This window comes from Piliocolobus tephrosceles, chromosome 14 (genome assembly GCF_002776525.5).
Source record: "Piliocolobus tephrosceles isolate RC106 chromosome 14, ASM277652v3, whole genome shotgun sequence".
NCBI lineage: Eukaryota > Metazoa > Chordata > Mammalia > Primates > Cercopithecidae > Piliocolobus > Piliocolobus tephrosceles.
The window spans coordinates 85,955,241-85,972,570 of record NC_045447.1 but is presented as its reverse complement, the minus strand read 5'-3'; the positions used below and the strand labels follow the sequence as shown (position 1 = coordinate 85,972,570).

The following is a 17,330-nucleotide window of genomic DNA, read 5'->3' as shown; positions in this document are numbered from 1 at the left end:
TGAATTAGAAAAATACCTTAGTTAAATTTGACTTTTCTTACTAGGCAGTGAAAAAAAGACCTTAATAAATGTGTCCCTAGAGACACATTAAAATTAGAATTAACTACCACAGTAAGCCAGGAATTTTTTTTAATATACTAAGGACTAGCTGACATTGAATCATCATATGAGGATCAAAGAACTGATCTGTTCTGTATTGATGAGTTTAAATTCAAGCAACAGTGTTACATATGTAAAAGTAACCACAATATTATTTTATATCAATAATAGATGACAACTTACCGCACATGACTATTCTAGTTTTACTGAAAACCAGATTTAGCATTATTATGTCATTCAAGTTTATGGGAAACGTGACATCCTATTACTATAATGTCTTATGATAAAGACTAATGATGGTATACTGAACATTCACATATATAACTATATACCATGATGTCAAATATATTACTCAAATTGATGACTTCAGTGGCATGAGTCATTTAAAAATAAACAAGACAGACACCTGGTGTAAGCTACCTATATAAATATTCTCAGGACAACAAAGCATTTAAAATAATCCCTAGCTTAGCTTGGCATTTCATATCCATGATGCTGAGAATGGCCTACAATATCAGCTGACCTCCAAAACTGGGTCTGATTAGTGTAAAGTTGTAATTGAATGCTACCAGTGATGGACCATCATTTGAAAATTATTACATATACGTAACTCCATCAACTACAAGAAGAAATACTTCTTTATGACATATGACTCTGCAAAAACAAAAGCAAAACAGAAAATGCATCACATAAGTTAGTTACAAAAGGACAATTTGAGTTATTAACTTTTTAGAATGTAATTCCAACTCTTCCAACTAAAAATATATCTGAGAAAATATCAAAGAAAATGTCTGCCATAAAGTTCTAAAAATGTCATTCTACCTCATGAATAAGCAGATAAATTGGAAAAGAATTAGGACTAAGGTTGAGAAAATCAACTCCAAAGCTATGGGAAAGTCCAAGTTCACTTGATATTTTTAGAAGCCAAAAAACCCTACAGGGACCAAATTAATCACTGTTAGAAAATCAAATCACACTGATTTCTTTCAGCCCAAAGAAGGATTATCTGAAGTTGCTTTGTGTATTTAAACAGTTAAGAGGATCTTTTGGAATGCTTTTTCACATCCACTAATACTATTTCTGAAAAGAACCTGGTCATCTGGGTACCTATATCTGTTCCCAAAGGCCATGATTTAAAGGCTAATGTTTGTTCTATCTAGGGAGTGTTTTAATAGAAACTGTAATAACCCATTAGAGATGGAAAGATTGAGGATGCAAGAAAGCATGAACAACTAAGGAAATTTACACCTTAAATCCTTAGGTAGGCAAGAGAAGATGGGTTCCAGGGTGTTGTGGAGCGACTAGCGTCAGGGATAGACATTCATTTCATCTACTGTGATAGTAAAATAGAATATATGGGTACAGACATTGGTAGTTTGATAGATGTGGTGGTGGTTTAATAAAAAGCTGAATCTAAGTATGGTTAGGATTTTGTCAGGTGAGTACCACAGTGGGAAAGACGGACTAGGGGTATATGCAAAAAGCAGTTATACTGATGAAACATAGACCCCAAACTAGAAAAGCAGGGAAGGGCCGGGCACTGTGGCTCATGCCTGTAATCCCAGCACTTTGGGAGGCCGAGGTGGGCAGATCACATGAGGTCGGGAGTTCAAGACCAGCCTGGCCAACATGGAGAAACCCTGTCTCTACTAAAAATATAAAATTAGCCAGGGATGGTGGCACATGCCTGTAATCCCAGCTACTTGGGAGGCTGAGGCAGGAGAATCACTTGAACCCAGGAGGCGGAAGTTGCCTGGCAACAGGGAGAGACCCTGTCTCAAAAAAATAAAAATAAAATAGAAAAGCAGGGAAATCAAAACATGAATGAACAGTGAAAAGTAGAAGGGTTAATGGACAGGACTACCCAATGGGGATAATAAATATTACCTGAGGGATATGGAAACCAGATAGATGGTGGTCAGTCTTTTTTTTTTTTTTTTTTTGAGATGGAGTCTCGCACTGTTGCCCAGGCTGGAGTGCAGTGGCACGATCTCAGCTCACTACAACCTCCACCTCCCGGGTTCAAGCGATTCTCCTACCCCAGCCTCTCGAGTAGCTGGGACTACAGGCACGCACCACCACGCCCAGCTAACTTTTTGTATCTTCAGTAGAGACGGAGTTTCACTATGTTGGCCAGGCTGGTCTCAAACTCCTGACCTCGTGATCCACCCGCCTCGGCCTCCCAAAGTGCTGGGATTACAGGTGTGAGCCACGACGCCCAGCCCAGTCTTTTAAAAATTTTGTAAGTATAGCAGTTACCAGTGAGGAGCAAATTTGTGGTTTGACCATGAGGGTACACTTCTGAGGTGGGGAGTCTAAAAGCTGAGATGCCAGATATTAGACAGATTATCCATGTGTATGTAGCAATTACTAAGTATGATGATAGGAACTGTGGAAAGGTAGTAAGCCCAGGTACTAATGAAGAGGTGTAACTAGGAGGTTAGCACAGATCTGGAGGGTATAGTAGTCTGACAGCATTTATTTCAGAGGAGCTACAGTTTTTGAGTAAGGAGAAACAAACAGAGCAAATGGGAGAAAGGGTTCTACATGGGAGAGGAGTGGTAAAGATGTGGAGTGAAAATACATCATCATTTAAGAGGATTACAGGGAAACAGCGTTCCCTGGAACAGTCAGGTAGGGCAAGAAAGTAAAAGACATTTTATATTCAACTCTATGTCTCCATTTCGTGACAACAGACTATAAATTGTAGAAGGTAAAGTGGAAGCATTAGGGGACGGAGCACGGAAAGGTTGGAAGATTGTATCAGGTTAGGGTATGTACAAAACCAAATAGGGAAAAGTAATAATAAATGATCTGGGAATCTAGGACATTAAAACACCAACCAGCCAGGCACAGTGGCTCATGCCTGTAATCCCAGCACTTTGGGAGGCTGAGGCAGGTGGATCACTAGGTCAGGAGTTTGAGACCAGCCTGCCCAAGATGGTGAAACCCTGTCTCTACTAAAAATACCAAAATTAGCCAGGAGTGGTGGCGGGCACCTGTAATCCCAGCTACTCGGGAGGCTCAGGCAGGAGAATCGCTTGAACCTGGAAGGCAGAGGTTGCAGTGAGCCAAGATCGCACCACTGCACTCTAGCCTGGGCGACAGAGCAAGACTCTGTTTCAAAATAATAATAATAATAATAATAATAATAATAATAATAATAATAATAATAAATGAAAATAAAAAGCCAACCAAAACAAACAAATGCCTTTTGTAAGTTTCAAGAGAGTAGCTCAGTATCTTTCCAATAAATTCCCTTTCTGTGTAAGTTAGCAACTAAAGAATCCTAATGCTAATTGCCTTCATGGACAGTGCCTTGCACACATCAGACAAGTCAAAAAAGGAATGTTCATGTACTGCATTTGTAAACCAAAAAGAATTTGAGACAGGTCTCAATCAATTTAGAGGTTTATTTGGCCAAGGTTAAAGACCATGGCCCATGACACAGTCTCAGGAAGTCCTGGGAACATGTACCCAAGATGGTTGGGATACAGTTTGGTTTCGTGCATTTTAGAAAGACAGAAGTTACAGGCTAACACATAAATCACTGTATGTAATATATACATTGATTTAGCCTGAAAAGGGAGGACATCTTGTAGGGAAGGGAGATGGGGGAGGCTTCCAGATCATAGGTGGATTCAAAGATTTCCTGACTGGCAATTGGTTGAAAGAGTTCAGCTCTGCCTCAACAGTTGAATACAGCATAAAGAAAGGCTTGCCTTTAGGTAAGGGAGTTGTGGAAGTCAACGTTCTTGTCATGTAGATGAAGCCTCCAAGTAGCAGGCTTCAGAATAGCCAGTGAATGTCTCTTAACAGACCTTAAAAGGTGTCAGCCTCTCCTAAGGGAAGGAGATTCTCTACAGAATGCAGATTTCACCTCACAAAACACAGCTTTGCAGAGCTATTTCAAATATGTCAAAAGAAATATATTTTGGGGAAAAATACTTTGATTTCCTTCAGGGTCTGCTATCTGTCATGTGATACTATACTAGAGTCAGGTTGGAAGTTGGTATCTTATTACTACAGAGTCTGTTTTGTTAGTCTTAAGATCTCTATTTTAAATGTTACTGCTGGTCAGTTGTATCTAGACTCCACATGGAGAAGGGTATAATGAAGCATGTCTTGATCCCTTCCCCTCTTCCCATCATGGCCTGAATTAATTTTCCAAGTTTCTTTGAGGTCCCCTTAGTTGAAAGGGGGGTCCATTAAGTTGGTTGAGGGGCTTAGAATTTTATTGTTGTTTTACTCATTCAATATATTTAAGTGCTATTTGGTCTGGAGTGATAAGAAAAATCTAAGAAAGGAATCTTAGGCATGTCAGCTATTCCTTTATCCCCTCCTCATTTCATTTCTTCCTTTCACAAAAGTCAAGATGTGAAAAACAGCACCAGTCATTGAGGTAGAAGTAAGCTGGCAGCCGGGGTGTTCTGAGGACATAAGGATTCACTGTATACCTGCCTGTGACCTCACAGTGACACTTTTGCAGGTGTGGAGAGTCCTGAGGCTTAAAATAACAAATGCCACACTCTCAACCCCAAGGTTTTGTGTCTAACTATGCCCCTCCCTCCTATAGTATTTCTCTAAAAGGAAAACGGCCCATATGGGGATGAATTCATATTAAATACAACTTTCTTTCAAATGAATGAATTTACCTGAATGAAGAATTCTGAGAAAACTCTGTTTCTAACCGTGAATTTATGTAGAAACAAGTATTGGCAATACAATTATAAAATTTCATAAATAATCCAGCGGTAAGTATAGTACTATTCCCTAAAAACAGTAAGTATAGTACTATTCCCCACAGTAGAGCAAATCAAGACAAATTAATTTCAGCTGTCATGTATTAGACATAAAATTAAGTACCTAAAATACATAATTAATGCACACAAAAAATTATATTGTATCAGGCCTCAACATTAAGAAACATGCTTTAGGCTGGGCGTGATGGCTCACGCCTGTAATCCCAACACTTTGGGAGGCCCAGGCAGGCAGATCATGGGGTCAAGAGATTGAGACCGTCCTGGCCAACATGGTAAAATCCCGTCTCTACTAAAACTACAAAAATTAGCTGGGTGTGGTGATGTACACCTGTAATCCCAGCTACTCAGGAGGCTGAGGCAGGAGAAGTGCTTGAACCCGGGAGGTGGAGAATGCAGTGAGCCAAGATTGTGCCACTGCACTCCAGCCTGGCAACAGAGTGAGACTCCGTCTCAAAAAAAAAAAAAAAAAAAAAAAATGCTTTATTAGCTTCAAGCGGAAGCAACTTGGTAATCTAAGCATATGGACTATCCCCAACATAGATGAAATTATGTTGTGTGAAAGAGAGAAGAGAAAATAAAAGGTAAACAATAGTATGGATTACTGTTCTTCAAAGCATTGAAAAAGGCACAAAGGAAAAGTAAAGACCTTCACTAGCACTACTAGGTGTAATATTATAAATATCATAATGCCTAGCACACCACAAATTGTCTTGTCACTTAAAAAAATATGTTAAATTTAAAACAAATCAACTGAAGAGGGAATACATTTAACATAAACTCACTGAATAGCACTGGGAAACATATCAAAAAATATTTCCCAATTTGGAGATAGATAAAAGAGGGTGACCTCTATAACACCAGAATGATCTATAGAATGTCAGAGATGGTCAAATCAGATCTATGGCAGATTCTATGTCTGGCCAACTGCTTTGCTCAGTGGCTACCCACTTCATGGCTACCCTTAATTGCTGATACCCACTGGCTGAGAAATAACATTTATTCCCATGACTGGCACTTCACCACTCACACTGAAATTACTCACACCAGGGATCACATGAACCAATCTGGAACTATTCCCTAAAGCTCAACATCTCTGGGCAGGGGGAGACAGGACAAAGACCTTAACAGCTGATACCAAGCTACCTGGACAAATAGTACAGGAAAGGTTTTTCCCACAGCAAAATTTACTCATTCATTTTACAGTGTCAGGCATCACAACCCATTAAATGAGGATTACAACTTTAACTGAAACTAGAAAAAAATCAGTATCCAGGCTCAGTACCTTATATACAAAATCTACTTTGTAATGATCATCTTTACTCAACAGCAGCAGTCCCCAACCTTTTTGGCACCAGAAACGGGTTTCGTGGAAGACAATTTTTTCATGGACCAGGGTGGGGGTGGGGGATCAGGGTGGCTTTGGGATGATTCAAATGCATCACATTTATTGTACACTTTATTTCTATTATTATTACATTGTAATATATAATGAAATAATTATGCAACTAACCATAACGTAGAATCAACGGGAGCCCTAAGCTTGTTTTCCTGCAACTAGATGGTCCCATCTGGGGGTGATGGGAAACAGTGACAGATCATCAGGCATCAGATTCTCATAACGAGCACACGGCCTAAATCCCTCCCATGTGCAGTTCACAATAGGGTTCACACTCCTATGAGAATCTAATGCCAAAGCTGATCTGACAGGAGACAGAACTCACGTGGTAATGTGAGTGATGGGGAGTGGCTGTAAATACAGACGAAGCTTCACTCACTCACCTGCACTTCAACTCCTGCTGTGTGGCCCAGTTCCTAACGGGCCATGGACCGATGTGGGGGTTGGTAACCCCTGCTCCACAGAGAGACAAACTCAAGCGTCATGACTAGAGTTTGCAGATAAAGACTTACAAAAAGGTAAAGATGAAAAGACAATTAGAATTATTGTGACTTGTGGTTAGCTAAGATACTCAATATCTGTTAGAATGTTAACTTGTTTTTGTTTTATTTCTGGAGAATAAAATAGTTGTCTTTTAAAATAGGACTAATATAATTAGTGTTCCTTCAACTTTCCCAAAACAAAAGGCAAGCAAACAAAAACAGAACTTTAAAACATGTAGGTGGTACATCAGTCCTTTGGCTGTAATACCTATTTCTTCCCCCTACTGTGGCCCAGGCTGGAGTGTAGTGGCATGATCTCAGCTCACTGCAACCTCTGCCTCCTGGGTTCAAGTGATTCTCCTGCCTCAGCCTCCCAAATAGCTGGGATTACAGGTGCCCACCATCACGCCCGGTGGCGTAATTTTTGTATTTTTAGTAGAGATGGGGTTTTATCATGTTGGCCAAGCTGATTGCAAACTCCTGACCTCAAGTGATCTGCCTGCCTTGGCCTCCCAAAGTGCTGGGATTACAGGCATGAGCCACTGCACCCAGCCTTCTTGTTTGTTTTGGCTTATTTTTGACTGAGGTAAAATTTACATCAATGTCATGCGCAGGCCTTAAACGTACAATTTAATGAGTTTCAATATATTTACTCTTATAATCTTCACTGCTCTCGCCATTCCAGAAAGTTTTCTTGTGCCTTTCTGGTCTCTACAGATGGAATCACATAATATGCTCTTTTGTATCCGGTTTCTTTCTCTCCACATTAACGTTTCCAAGATTCATCTGCTTTGCTTATATCAGTGGTTCTTTTTTTTAAAATAGCAGACTAGTATTCCACTGTATGCATCAGCCACAATCTGCTAATATATATTCTGTTGATAGATATTTGGAGGTTTTCCCCATTTTTGACAACTGTGAATAAAGGTGTATGTAAACACAGAATCCTGTTCTGCTGTATAAATGCAATCATAACTAATCTTAAACTTGACAGCTTTCTGCCTAAATCAGGAGCCAAGAAAATGGACTAAATTACTATCTACTTTCACAGTAAGTCAGCAAAAGGAGCCTCTGCTACAGAGCCCAGGCTGATGAGATGAGATCCACCCCAACCAGCCCACATCTTTGGCATGTGATACTCCAGGGGCCACACCTTATGAGAAGAGACTCTCCCTAGAACATTTCAAACAGGCAATGTTTAGGATCGGTGGCAATAAACAGCACTCATTCTGTTCTGACCCTAATCTGGTGTCACACTGCTTCTATTACACCCAAAAATACAGTATGTATATTTTAAAATCACACATACACACGGAGGGCTTTTGATTTACTTGCCCTTTGAATTGTCCTCCCACAGACCCCATCCAACCAATGAAGAGGCATGTGCTAATTACGTAACTCTGGGCATGTCATTCACCTCTAAGCCCTAATTTCCCAATATGTAAAATGGGATCATTTTGAATCTATCTTAGGGTTACTTTTGATTAATGCCTGTCACTTCTCCCACCAAATCACAAGCTTCAATTAAGACTGTGACTGCATATTTTGCTCAACCCTATACCTCCAATATCTAGCACAATGTTTGGTACTAGATAACAGATGTGGAATAGAGACATGAATACCAGAATTGCACTGCAGGCTTTTTGGCATAGTGCAAAACTGAAAACAACTCAAATGTTTATTAATAGGAAACTGCTTAAATAAGCTAATCCACATTTGTGCTGTATAATATTACACAGCCATTTTAAAAATGAGCTTAATCTTTCTGTTCTGATACATCCACTTTACTGAATGAGAAGGGAAAACATGTATTTTATTACATACGCACTGTATCATACACAGATGTCTAGAAATGTACACATCAAAATGTTAACAGTGACTACATCCGAACAGGACTAAAACTAGGAACAGACTTTCACTTTTATACAGTACCTTATATACTTCTCTATTGTTTCAGTATTCTTCAACAAGTATGCATTTCTTTTCTAATCAATTTTTTAAGGCTTTGATCAACTGCAGGTCCACATAAATTATTACAGGCTTTATTCTTAGTTCATATTTTTATCCCTGTTTCTTAAAAATATTTTTGTAGCCAGGTACGGTGGCTCACGCCTGTAATCCCAGCACTTAGGGAGGCCAAGGCTGGTGGATTGCTTGAGGTCAGGAGTTCGAGACCAGCCTGGCCAAGATAGTGAAACCCTGTCTCTACTAAAAATACAAAAATTAGCCAGGCATGGTGGTGCGCCCCTGAAATCCCAGCTACTCGGGAGGCTGAGGCAGGAGAATCACTTGAATCTGGGAGGTGGAGGTTGCAGTGATCCGAGATCACGCCACTGCACTCCAGCCTGGGTGAGAGAGTGAGACTATGTCTCAAAATAAACAAACAAATAAAATAATAATAATAATAATAATTTTTGTAATGATCCCTGTAGCAATTCTGAGAGGAAGGTAAGACAAGAGATAGTACTAACCCAGTATCATAGATGAAAAGCTATAGGTAAATTGCCTGACATCACCAAGCAAAACAAATGACAGAACTGGGGCTAAGGAATGGCTCTTTTCTCTTAGTCCAATGCTGTTTTCGTTGGACATCACTGCCTCTCCAGGACAGGAAAGAAGGCTGCCTTGATCCGCTCAACATCTTAGTACTAAATGACTAGAAAAGATTTAAACCTATTCCCACTGTTGACACTCCCAATCTCCGTAAGTCATTTGAGGTTACTACTGACCAATGGCCATAGGGACACTTTTAAATAACCCCAGGGAAGAGTGTTTGGACTAAGGGAGGCAAGATGGTGCACATCCGGGTTCTTCATCCCCCACCCCCAACTCTTCCGGCGTGCGGGAAAAGGCAGCCAGAGCCCGGGAAGGTGCAGACCAACTGGGCATGCGCCAGGTGACGTCAATCTGAAGAGACCAAGATTTACCTGGTCGCACCTGCGGAACGCCCCTGACACGCCCATGCCCCACCTATTGCCCTCCCACTCCTAGAAAAGCCGCTCTCCGCCATTGAGCCACACGGACTTCCCAGCTTCCCAGTCCTGTCGGGATGTGGGAACTCCGTCCGAGAGCTTGGGGGAGGGGAACTCTGCCGGCCTTCTTTGCCACACCTTAGGTTACTAAAATAAACTAGCAGTTTTGCGCCTGACCTTTGTCTACTTGCTGGTTCTTTTGCGCCCGCTCGGCTGGTCTTAGAAAAACAAGACAGATGGTGCCGAACCGGGAGGAGACCCCTCCTCAGGGCCCCCAGGGTCTGGGGAGCCTCCTCCTCCTCGTTCCACGCCGCAGACGGACCAGGACCTGAGACCCGCTTCCCTCACTCTCATGGCCTCACTGGGGTAAGTGCCCTTGTCTCCTCTTTACCTCCCTCGGCCAGAAATCCTGTGCAGGTCCGAGGTCCATTTTGAGCCACCAAGTGGCTTGGGAGACCCTTGCAGGACGGAGACGTCCGCCTGAAGGTAATCTCCACTTTGGCTCCATGAGCCTCCAGTCTGTCTCTGCTGGTTCCAAAGGACGCTTTGAAGCCAGGCAGAGATCCACTTCCATTTCCATTTTGTCCCTCGGCCAAAATCCTGCGCAGGTCCGAGGTCCATTTGGAGCCACCAAGTGGCTAGGAGACCCGTTCAGGACGGAGACGTCCGCCTGAAGGTAATCTCCACTTTGGCTTCAAGAGCCTCCAGTCTGTCTCTGCTGGTTCCAAAGGATGCTTTGAAGCCAGGCAGAGATCCACTTCCATTTCCATTGTGTCCATTGTGTGTCGGTAAAGAGGAAACAAACGGGAAACCCCCAGTCCAAATTTCCAAAGAGCACCCCCTTAGGGTGCCTCCTAGCCAATTTAAAAACCTTACAGCTTGAACAAGACCTTAGGAGGAAGCGGTTAATTTTCCTTTCCACTGTGGCGTGATCGACCTCAGCAATTTCTGCCAGCGGCTAGGCAAGTGGTCCGAAATTTACATACAAGGCTTTTGGGCCTTGGGCTCTCGTCCCTATACTCCTTCTCTCCACCCCCTCCCTTCCTGCCCAGACTCCTCCTCCCCCCCCCATCCAGACTCCTCCTTCCTCCTCCTTATCTACTAATAATCCACTCGGTCCTGTGCCTCCTTCGGGGCCCCCAACTGGCTGTCTTGAGTCCCCTATCTCTGCCCACACCCTCCTACAGTGTTAGCACCTTTGCGAGAGGTGGCTGGGGCGGAGGGGGTAGTCAGAGTACATGTCCCTTTTTCATTGGCCGATCTTTCCACCATTTTGGCGTCTTATTTCATTTCTCAATCAGCTCCTGACATTCGTAATAAAAAACTTCAAAAGGTAGAGGATGGTCCTCAGACACTAATACAAGACCTAGTTAAATTAGCCTTTAAGGTCTATAGCTCCAGAGAGGAGACGGCAGGCTTGCCTTGAACAGAAGTTACAGCTCCTAGCAGCGGCTTTACAGCCCAGTCGTAACCCCAGACCAGAGAGCACACACCCCGCAGACTCCAAAGCTACAAAAGGAGCCTGCCTGCTATAAGTGCGGCAAGGCAGGACACTATGCCAACAGGTGTCCGCAAGGTCCCCGAGTCCCAACGCAGCCTTGCTATAAGTGCAAGGCATCGGGACATTAGGCCAGTGAATGTCCTAACCCTCCTCCACAAGCAACCCCCTGCCCTGCTTGCCAGTAGGGAGGAAACTGGAAGTCTGATTGCCCCACCCTGAGAACAGGTGCTGCGCCTCTACGCCCCTTTCCCAGGATCCTGGGAGCTCCTTCCAGCTCCTACATCTGGACGACGATGACAACTGAAGGTGCCGAGACTCGGGGACCCCTATCACCCTCGCCAAGCCATGGGTAACTCTCCTGGTAGCAGGTAAGACAATTTTTTTAATCGACAGCGAGGCTACCTATTCTGTTTTGCCGTCCTTCTCTGGACCTAGCCTTCCATCCAATATCTCTGTAGTAGGAGTAAGTGGAAAGCCATCCACTCCACAAAAAACTCCACTCCTTAATTGCTGCCTGGCCAACAAGTACTTTGCGCAGTCGTTCCTCATTCCCAGCTAAAAAGGGCCCCTACCGAAAGCAATCGGTGGAAATCAGTTTGGCTTTCCCCCACTCACCTCAAACTTACTAAATTTTCTTAACTATCTCATACTCCCCAACCTGCCAGGGCCATCCTTCTGGGTTTTGCCCATATTCCAACAAATGCTTCCATTCCTCATTCCTATACTAATACTGTGCCTTATTTTATTTTTCATCCGTGCGTCCAAATACCAACCATGGGCCCTGACCTTAACGATGCCCCTTAACAGCAGGAAGTAGCCAGACAGACCACGGCGCCCCTTTATCACTATTATCAATAAAAGGTTGGACTGTTTGGACTAACGGAGGCAAGATTGTGCACATCCGGGTTCTTCATCCCCCCCTCCCAACTCTTCCCGCACGCGTGAAAATGCAGCCGGCGACCCGGGAAGGTGCAGACCAACTGGGCATGCGCCAGGTGACGTCAATCTGAAGAGACCAAGATTTACCTGGTCGCACCTGCGGAACGCCCCTGACACGCCCATGCCCCACCTATTGCCCTCCCACTCCTAGAAAAGCCGCTCTCCGCCATTGAGCCACGCGGACTTCCCAGCTTCCCAGTCCTGTCGGGATGTGGGAACTCCGTCCGAGAGCTTGGGGGAGGGGAACTCTGCCGGCCTTCTTTGCCGGAGGCAAGGAAGGCCGACAGACTTCTTCTCCACACCTTAGGTTACTAAAATAAACTAGCAGTTTTGCGCCTGACCTTTGCCTACTTGCTGGTTCTTTTGTGCTCGCTCTGGTGGTCTTAGAAAAACAAGACAAAGAGGAGGTTACAAATCCTGGCGCAAGCCCCTTCACTGTTAGACAATTCCTCATATTGAGCTGAAACCTGTTTTTGTTACTTTGACTCCCTGGTCCAAGTTTGGCCATTTGGAATGGCACAAAACTTGAATATACTCTCCTTTTCTAGAGTATATTCAAGTATATGAAGAAAGCTATCATTTGTGTCCTTTTGAGAATGAGTGCTTTACCTATATAAACTTCCAATACAACATCTGTAATTATCCAACTTCTAATGGCACTGAAGTCCTAACAAACTGCTTGGCCGAGAAGGAAAAGGAAAACTATCATGTAGGACCCTTACCAAATCATAAAGTATTTAATACAAGCAGTCAATTGTTACTACAATCCTTTAAGGTAGGGGTGTCCAATCTTTTGGCTTCTCTGGGCCACACTGGAAGAACTGTCTTGGGCCACACATAAAATACACTAACACTAATGACAACTGATGAGCTATAAAACAAACAAACAAACAAACAAACAAAAAAACAACAAACTCGTAATGTTTTAAGAAAGTTTACGAACTTGTGTTGGGTTGCGTTCAAAGCTGCCCTGCGCCATGTGTTGGACAAGCTTGCTTTATGGGGAGTTACAGAGAAGGGGCATTTTTTATCACTCCTTTGTTAGATGTCACCAAATCAAATAGCTTTGCAGTGTAAAGAATAGGCACGAAGTTGGGGTCAGATGCTTCTGACAAAGTCTTGGCTTTAGATGGCTACTCATAGCAGATGCAAGAATCTGTTATGATCACAGACAATTATTAGCTATTTATTACACAGATGAACAATCAACGTAATGATTTTTCCTCAGTAAAATATTTTGTGTTGTTTCTGTCAGAACCTTCAATAACAAAGTGGCCTGGTGGTCCTCCTGATTACCAAATGAGACTTTTTCATAACTTAAAAGAGAGAAAGGAATTAAAGATAAAAAGATAAAAATGGTCAATTGCAACTTAGTGACTGAACCTGAGACTAAGGAAAACATTTAGGACGAGAATGACATAGTTATTAGATAACACCAACAAAATGCACAATGAAAAGTACAAGTAGGAGAAGCCTAGGAATAGCTACACTATAGTTAAAACTGCTTTTTACGAAAACAGTCATGAAAAACAATCAAAAGCAAATGTTTGTGCACAACCTTATGGTAAGAATACAAAAGAGGCAGACATCTATTTGGAATAGTGCAGCTTTTTATTTTTATTCTGGTGTACCTATTGATAATAGGAGCAAACTTGGGAAAGTCTTCTCAAATGTTGCTTCAGGTTTTCATTCTCAAAAACCTCTCAACCCAAGTGGGGGAAAGGAGAGCACTCAATTTAAAATATTCTTTCTTATTCTCCCTTAGTGACCTGTGTTGCCCTTCACCAATATTTATAACTGGTATTTATTTATCTTTCTGCTTACTTTTTGCCCATATCACCTAGAAACTATAAGCTCCGTGAAGGCAGAGTCAGCTCTTCCGAACACAGTATACCTATGAACACAAGGCCTTGCACGTGGAAGGTGCTTATTAAATATTTGTAGAATAAGCAAAGAAAGAAAGAGGAAAGGAAAAGAAAGGAGACCACAGGTTACCAAAAACAGATTACTTTGCTTTCGCAATCAATGTTGAGAAATTAACCACTTATTGAACACTTACTATGACCTAGGCCATTTATGCATATCACTTAGCCTCCCAACAATCCTGACAACTTTGTCATTTGAGACCAAAGTAAGGCTCAGATAAACTAAATATTATATAACTCACTCAAGCCACACACCTAGTAAATTTGAGCTTCATAACCTATGTGAATATTAGGTTTACCTGAGTGATGCTGGCCCCTAATATGCCCCTGTTGTCAATGATTTTCTCTCCATACAGCCATGGAGACAGGGAGAGAGATTCACAGCAAACAGCAAATTAATAGTTGTTTTTGTTTTATGAGACGGCGTCTCGCTCTGTCGCCCAGGAGTACAGTGATGTGATCTCAGCTCACTGCAACCACTGCCTCCAGGTTCAAGCGATTCTCCTGCCTCAGCCTCCCAAGTAACTGGGATTACCGGCGCCCGGCAAATTTTTGTATTTTTAGTAGATTCAGGGTTTCGCCATGTTGGCCAGGTTGTTCTCGAACTCCTGATCTCAGGTGATCCGCCCACCACCTCGGCTTCCCAAAGTGCTGAGATTACAGGCGCCCGCCACCACGCCCAGCTAGTTTTTGTATTTTTAGTAGAGACGGGGTTTCGCCATATTGGCCAGATTGGTGTCAAACTCCTGACCTCAGGTGATCCACCGCCTCGGTCTCCCAAAGTGCTGCGATTACAGCACTTTAACCCACGGCGCCCAGCCTACAAATTAGTACTTATATACAACCCAAGTCCTCTGGCTATCAAGTCTGAATTTTTTCCAGTTTACAGAAGTCCTAAAGATAAACAGCAAAACAAGTATTTTTACATTAACCAAATAGTTTTATCTTCAAAACAATTGTTACAAAACAGAAATTTCCCACTATACTAGTGAGAACAGCCTAAGACCACTTAATCATTCACATTTCCCCTGTGGGCTTGGGGTTTTTGGAAAAAAAAAATCGTAGCTCAATAAACTTGGTGTAAAGTTTGAGAGAGACACTCATGCCACAATCCTCGTTTCCCTCTGCTAATGTGATCCAGATGGAAACGTTGAACGACGTAACTGCCCCATTTGCACCTTAGATTTGATTAAGGTCCTGTTCACTCTGTGCAATTAGTTAAGTGTGCTGACCATCAAATATTTACCAGGAGACAACATGTCCAGGTCAAAGAAAGGGCGTGAGAATAACATTTTAGAAAGAGTTGCGCTGCAGCCAAGACTAACTCTGGGCTGCGGTCCACACTCGCCCCAGTCGACTCCTCTCATTTCCTCTCTCCCCTCTCCAGTGAACCATTCCTTCCTGGAGTCAGAGACGGTGCAACAGGCAGGTTCTTACCTTGGTCTGCACACGCTTATCGAACTTGTCATTTTTGAAGCTAAACGTATTCTGGTGCTTCTGAGGTCTGGAACGAGCCACGTTGCCTTTCTGGGAGCTCATCGCCGAAATCAAAGCCACCCCTCACCGTGAGCAGGCAAAAGGATGAAGGGAAAACCAACGAACTACTCCCAGGAATTGACGCGCCTGTCAATGACCCGGAAGAAACTAATGCAACCTTTCCGCCCCGGCTCCGGGTCAACCCACGTGACTCTTCTGGGAGGTCAAAGAGCATAGCTCTGCCCTCCCTGCTGTTAGGCCAGGCCACTCCACGCGGCGCAGCCCGGACCCTCCTGCTCCGCGCAGCCTCTTTCTCAAGTCCCGCTTTCTTCGAAATGAGAATTCCCCCATTGGCCCGAATGTGGTAGTCCATCAAGGCAAAGGGGCGGGGAACCTTTGCTCCTATTGGTTCTTCTTTTCCGCAATCCCCGCCTCCTGCCGAGCGAGCTCAGCCTCTCCTGGAGCCCAGAGCGCCTCCGACCCTGCTGGGCGGCCTGTGATTGGTGGAAATGAGGCGAGGCTGGGCTCCGTCTCTCCCCCCGCCCGCTCGCAGGCTGGAGCCGGGGTCAGCTTTGGCACCTTCCTCCAGTCAGTGGCCAACTCCTGGCTCAGTGAGGATTCTGCTTGTTCCCTCGGTTCCCTTCCAGTCTCCCGCCCGCTACCGGAGCAAGCCCCGCGCCTAGCAGGCTGAGGAGGAGCAAAGAAAGCAGGATTAAAGAGAAGGAAGACCTGGCCGGGTCTGGGTGGTGTCTGCGGTGCCAGAAAGGGAGGCGGTGGCGGCGGCGGCGGCTGCGGCTGCGACCACGGCCGCGCGGGACGTGAGGCCCGAGAGCAGCCGACGGCAGCTGCGGCCGCTCCAGCGCCCCGCACCGGGGCCGTTAGTCAGCAGAACTCGAGCTCTTGTGGAGGAGCAGGGCCGGCGCGAGGCGAGACTCGGGAGCGCGAGCGGGGCCCCTTGGGCGCCACCGTCCTTCTTCGTCCCGGAGCCGGGGGCTGCAGCCCTGGTCCCCGCTCGTCTGCCTGGCCCGTCTGCAGGCGGAGAGAGTCCGACGGCGCCCGGAGCGCGGATCTCGCCTTGTGGAGCACAGCGCGTCGGCTGCGGTTTTCTCCCGACCACTTCTGCCCGGCGCTTCGGCCCGGGCCGCTCAGGTGCAGGTGCGTGCGGCCTCGGGGCTTGGGGACGCCGCAGCCCGGCTCGGGGAGGGGGCGCTAGGCCGGGAGCCGCAGCGCGGGAGGGACGAGCCCGGGCCGGCGGGGGGAGGGGAGCGGGAAGCGTCTTTGTTGTTGGCGACCAGGATCCCTCTCAGCGCAGGGGAAAGGCGGGGAAGCCACTCCTGATCGGGTCTGTGATTTTGAGAAGATTCTCTGGTGGTTGCGTGAAGGGGAGCGGTAGGACAGTCCCTGCGGTCGGTGGAGCGGCCGGAGTCAGGGGGCGGGGGAGGGAGGACCGACCGACGCTCTAAGAAGGTCTTCGGTCCTCCTCACAGAAGAGAAGGGTTCCATTTCATTTCCTTTGCTTTTCTCTCAGTGGATGAAAAGATGGGGTCAGGTTCCCATTCCCCTCCCTGGCGCATTGAGAGATTCGCGGTGCCTAAAAGCTTTCTCCTGAATGTCCTTATAGCTCTGTCAGGCGCGATTTTAGATTGAATCTGCACGGGGCTTGGCGATTTGTGTATTCCGGTGGTGCTGTCGTGGGGTTCTTTTTCTTTAGATGGTTGGACTTTAATCTTACCTGTTTTCGAACTCTAAGGTAGGCTTATCAGGAATCGTTTTTGAA

At 44.8% G+C, this 17,330-nt stretch overlaps 2 protein-coding genes across 5 annotated transcripts in view; one reads left to right on the top strand and one right to left on the bottom strand.

Moving 5' to 3' along the window:
- Positions 1–16,062, bottom strand: part of C14H9orf85 (chromosome 14 C9orf85 homolog) — a 70,720-nt gene extending 54,658 nt beyond the window's left edge. For all 3 annotated transcript variants that reach the window (XM_026453441.1, XM_023213285.2, XM_026453449.1), the window contains exon 1: positions 15,515–16,062. In XM_026453441.1, coding sequence (XP_026309226.1) covers positions 15,515–15,616 — 102 coding nt within the window. In that variant the 5' untranslated portion in view covers positions 15,617–16,062. The remainder of the gene's footprint in view (positions 1–15,514) is intronic.
- Positions 16,063–16,584: 522 nt separating this feature from the next.
- Positions 16,585–17,330, top strand: part of ABHD17B (abhydrolase domain containing 17B) — a 53,813-nt gene continuing 53,067 nt past the window's right edge. Inside the window, exon 1 of one of the 2 annotated variants that reach the window (XM_023213284.1) lies at positions 16,585–16,708. The gene's annotated coding sequence lies outside the window, so the exon portion shown is untranslated. The remainder of the gene's footprint in view (positions 16,709–17,330) is intronic. The other variant, XM_023213282.3, reaches the window with a different exon arrangement.